This window comes from Aegilops tauschii, chromosome 7 (genome assembly GCF_002575655.3).
Source record: "Aegilops tauschii subsp. strangulata cultivar AL8/78 chromosome 7, Aet v6.0, whole genome shotgun sequence".
In the NCBI taxonomy this organism is placed as follows: Eukaryota; Viridiplantae; Streptophyta; class Magnoliopsida; order Poales; family Poaceae; genus Aegilops; species Aegilops tauschii.
The window spans coordinates 628,621,837-628,626,132 of NC_053041.3; the positions used below are offsets into that span (position 1 = coordinate 628,621,837).

Genomic DNA, 4,296 nt, shown 5'->3' on the forward strand with positions numbered 1-4,296 from the left:
TGTGGTGACTAAAGTCGGGTTGGCTCGAGGAGTACCCGCGAGTGATTCACGGATTGGGGGCTGAAAGGACCTTTGTCCCGACGGCCCTCTGGGTGGATCTTTGTGGCGGAGCGACAGGGCAGGTTGAGACCGCCTAGGTGAGAGGTGGGCCTGGCCCCGGTCGGTGTCCGCGGTTACATCAATTAACACGCTTAACGAGATCTTGGTATTTGATCTGAGTCTGGCCATTTGGTCTATACGCACTAACCAACTACACGGGAACAGTTATGGGCACTCGACGTCGTGGTATCAGCCGAAGCCTTCGTGACGTCAGCGACCGAGCGGCGCGCGCCGGATTGGACTGGAACGCCTGCTAGGCTAGGTCTGCTTCCGGCCGCCCACGCAACGTGCAGGTGTGCAATGGGCGATGGGCCCAGACCCCTGCGCCATAGGATTTAGACTGGCGTGCTGACCTCTCTGTTGTGCCTAGGTGGGGCTGCGACGTGTTGATCTTCCGAGGCCGGGCATGACCCAGGAAAGTGTGTCCGGCCAAATGGGATCAAGCGTGTTGGGTTATGTGGTGCACCCCTGCAGGGAAGTTTATCTATTCGAATAGCCCTGATCTTCGGTAACAGGACAACTTGGAGTTATACCTTGACCTTATGACAACTAGAACCGGATACTTAATATAACACACCCTTCCAAGTGCCAGATACAACCCGGTGATTGCTCTCTCACAGGTCGACGAGGAGAGGATCGTCGGGTAGGTTTATGCTATGCGATGCTACTTGGAGGACTTCAACCTACTCTCTTCTACATGCTGCAAGATGGAGGTGGCCAGAAGCGTAGTCTTCGACTGGATTAGCTATCCCCCTCTTATTCTGGCATTCTGCAGTTCAGTCCACCGATATGGCCCTTTACACATATACCCATGCATATGTAGTGTAGCTCCTTGCTTGCGAGTACTTTGGATGAGTACTCACGGTTGCTTTTCTTCCTCTTTTCTCCCTTTTCTTTCTACCTGGTTGTCGCAACCAGATGTTGGAGCCCAGGAGCCAGACGCCACCGTCGACGACGACTCCTACTACACCGGAGGTGCCTACTACTACGTGCAGCCCGCTGACGATGACCAGGAGTAGTTAGGAGGATCCCAGGCAGGAGGCCTGCGCCTCTTTCGATCTGTATCCCAGTTTGTGCTAGCCTTTTTAAGGCAAACTTGTTTAACTTATGTCTGTACTCATATATTGTTGCTTCCGCTGACTCGTCTATGATCGAGCATTTGTATTCGAGCCCTCGAGGCCCCTGACTTGCATTATGATGATTGTATGACTTATATATGTTTTAGAGTTGTGTTGTGATATCTTCCCGTGAGTCCCTAATCTTGATCGTACACGTTTACGTGCATGATTAGTGTACGGTCAAATTGGGGGCGTCACAAGACACTCGACCTTGGCTTCAATTATTTGGACCACACAATTGCATCCGGTTGGTTTTGGAATGCAACGAGCATCAAGTACCTTGATCTTGGACATAATACATTGCTCGGTCAGCTCCCTGCACTAGGGAACATGACGTCCCTCCAAGTCCTCGATTTGTCATGGAATTTTAACGAGGACATGGTGACCACAAGAAATCTGGAGAATCTTTGCAGTTTGGAAATTCTTGACGTTAGTGTTAATAATATGAATGGTGATATAGCAGTCTTGGTGGAGGCGTTGCCACAGTGTGCATGGAAACAATTTCAGGAGCTGCATTTCGATCAAAACATGTTCACTGGAACCCTGCCAAATTTGTTAGAGAAATTCACCGACTTGAACACACTTGAACTCTCCAGTAACAGACTCACTGGAGGTATCCCCTGCAAAATTGGTGCCCTTACTAATCTGGTTTCTTTGAACCTAGGAGGCAACTACTTCAGTGACAGTGTACCTTCTGAAATTGGTGCCCTTACTAATTTAGCTTCTTTGGACCTAAGCTACAACAACTTCAGTGGTAGGGTACCCTCTGAAATTGGTGCCCTTACTAATTTAGCTTCTTTGGACTTAAGCTACAACAACTTCAGTGGTAGGGTACCTTCTGAAATCGGTGCCCTTACTAATTTAGCTTATTTGGACCTAAGGTACAACAACTTCAGTGGTACGGTACCTTCTGAAATCGGTGCCCTTATTAAGCTAGCCTCTTTGGACCTAGGCTATAACAAGTTCAGTGGTAGTGTACCTTGTGAAATTGGTACTCTAACTAGTCTGACTTATTTTGTCCTAAGAAACAACAATTTTAGTGGGGTTATCACAGAAAAGAACTTTCAAAGTCTACAAAGTTTGAAGTACATAGACTTTTCCTTAAATAATTTGAAGGTTGAGGTGGATCCAAATTGGGATCAACCCTTCAGGCTGGAGTATGCATTGTTTGTAAATCATTCAACTTAACATTTCAAGCACAGGTCTGAAGGATAAGGTCCCTGATTGGTTTTGGTCTACCTTTTCATATACCAAGTATCTGGACGTCTCTTACAACCAAATAAGTGCCAGCTTGCCGGCACACTTGCCTGACATGTCTTTTGAAGTACTCAACCTTAGATCAAACCAGTTCACCGGACCATTACCATGTCTACCCAGAAACATCACCATATTAGACATCTCCGCCAACACATTTTCTGGAAGACTGCCATCATATCTTGAAGCTCCAAAACTTAGTTCATTGCTTATCAATTCAAATAAATTTGGTGGTGACATTCCAGAATCTATATGCAAATCGATCTATTTGGAATGTCTTGATTTTTCAAACAATATTTTGGAGGGAAAAATCCCACAGTGCTTTGTGGTCGAATTAATCAAGTACCTTCTGTTAAGCAACAACAGTTTATCAGGTACATTTCCAACATTTTTGAAGAGGTGCACACGTCTTGAGTTCCTTGATTTATCGTGGAATAAGTTTCATGGAAGGTTGCCGACATGGATTGGAGAGTTGGGGGAATTGCATATACTACCACTAGGCCACAATTTGTTTTCTGGCACTATTCCGGTTCAGATAACAGATCTTAGTAATCTTCAGTACTTGGATCTATCAAGTAATAAGATATCTGGTGTTATACCTAGGCATCTGTCAAACCTAACTTGCATGACTCTCAAGGGCTTCATGCCTCTAGAATTATACACTAGCCATTGGATCGCAGATTTAACTGCGGTAATACATCATGCTTCTGCTAATGATGGTCAATTTGGAGATATCCTGTCAATAGTTACAAAAGGGCGACAACTTTCATATGGAGGCACCCTTGCATATTTTGTGGGCATTGATTTATCAGAAAACTTATTAACTGGTGGAATTCCAGCAGATATCACTTCCCTTGATGCAGCAACAAGTTTAAATTTATCATCCAACCATCTCAGTGGAAAGATACCTAAGGAGATTAGTGCCTTGCATTCATTGGAATCTCTTGACCTCTCGATGAACAAGCTTTCTGGTGAAATCCCATCAAGCTTATCAAGTTTAACATCCTTGAGTTACTTGAACTTGTCCTACAACAATTTATCTGGAAGGATACCCTCAAGCCACCAACTTGACACCCTCGATGTAGCAACCCAGCACTTATGTACATTGGCAACAGTGGACTTTGTGGGCCTCCTCTCCAGAAGAATTGTTCAGGAAATGATACGGGCACTAATCATGTTGGAAGCAGCAACCATGAGGAATTTGAGCTGATGACCTTCTATTTTGGTCTTGTCCTGGGACTTGTGGCGGGGCTTTGGAGTGTGTTCTCTGCAGTTTTGTTCAAGAAGGCATGGAGGACTGCGTATTTTCAACTCTTTGATGAGATGTATGACAGAATCTATGTATATGTGGTTGTGAAGTGGGCAAGCTTGGTAAAGAAGACAGGTGAAAATGAACAAGTTGCCTGAAGGAGCCAATGTTTGTGCCCTGTTTAATTTTTTATCAAGATAGAATGGAGACTCTATACAACACGCGTTGTCTAGCTAGCGTGCCCTGCTTAATTTTTTATCGGAATAAAGATGGAGGTGTTGATTAATTCTTCTTATACATGTAAAACTTCAGATATTATAAATCAGAACTTCAATGACCAGTATTTTATCCTGAATAATTTCGTCGTTTTTATGTTGTTACTGATAAGTTTGTTTCTCTCCATTGGATGGTACATTTGTATGTAGATTAAAAAGCACATTTTTTCATAGTAGAATAACTGTATGTAGGCGAGATCCTATCATTCATATCAGTAACTGCTATTCTAAATTTGGCGTTAAATTTATTAAATATATTTAAATATATCTACCAGCAATAACACTTTTGAAGGAATTCTGG

General features: G+C 43.9%; 1 protein-coding gene across 1 annotated transcript; it reads left to right on the top strand.

Annotated features, from left to right (window-relative positions):
- Window positions 1-1,547: 1,547 nt before the first annotated feature.
- Window positions 1,548-3,681, top strand: LOC109772676 (uncharacterized). Its single transcript, XM_073503144.1, has 2 exons — window positions 1,548-2,115; window positions 2,420-3,681. The coding sequence occupies exons 1-2, from the start codon at window positions 1,548-1,550 to the stop codon at window positions 3,679-3,681; spliced, it is 1,830 nt and encodes a 609-aa protein (XP_073359245.1).
- Window positions 3,682-4,296: the final 615 nt, after the last annotated feature.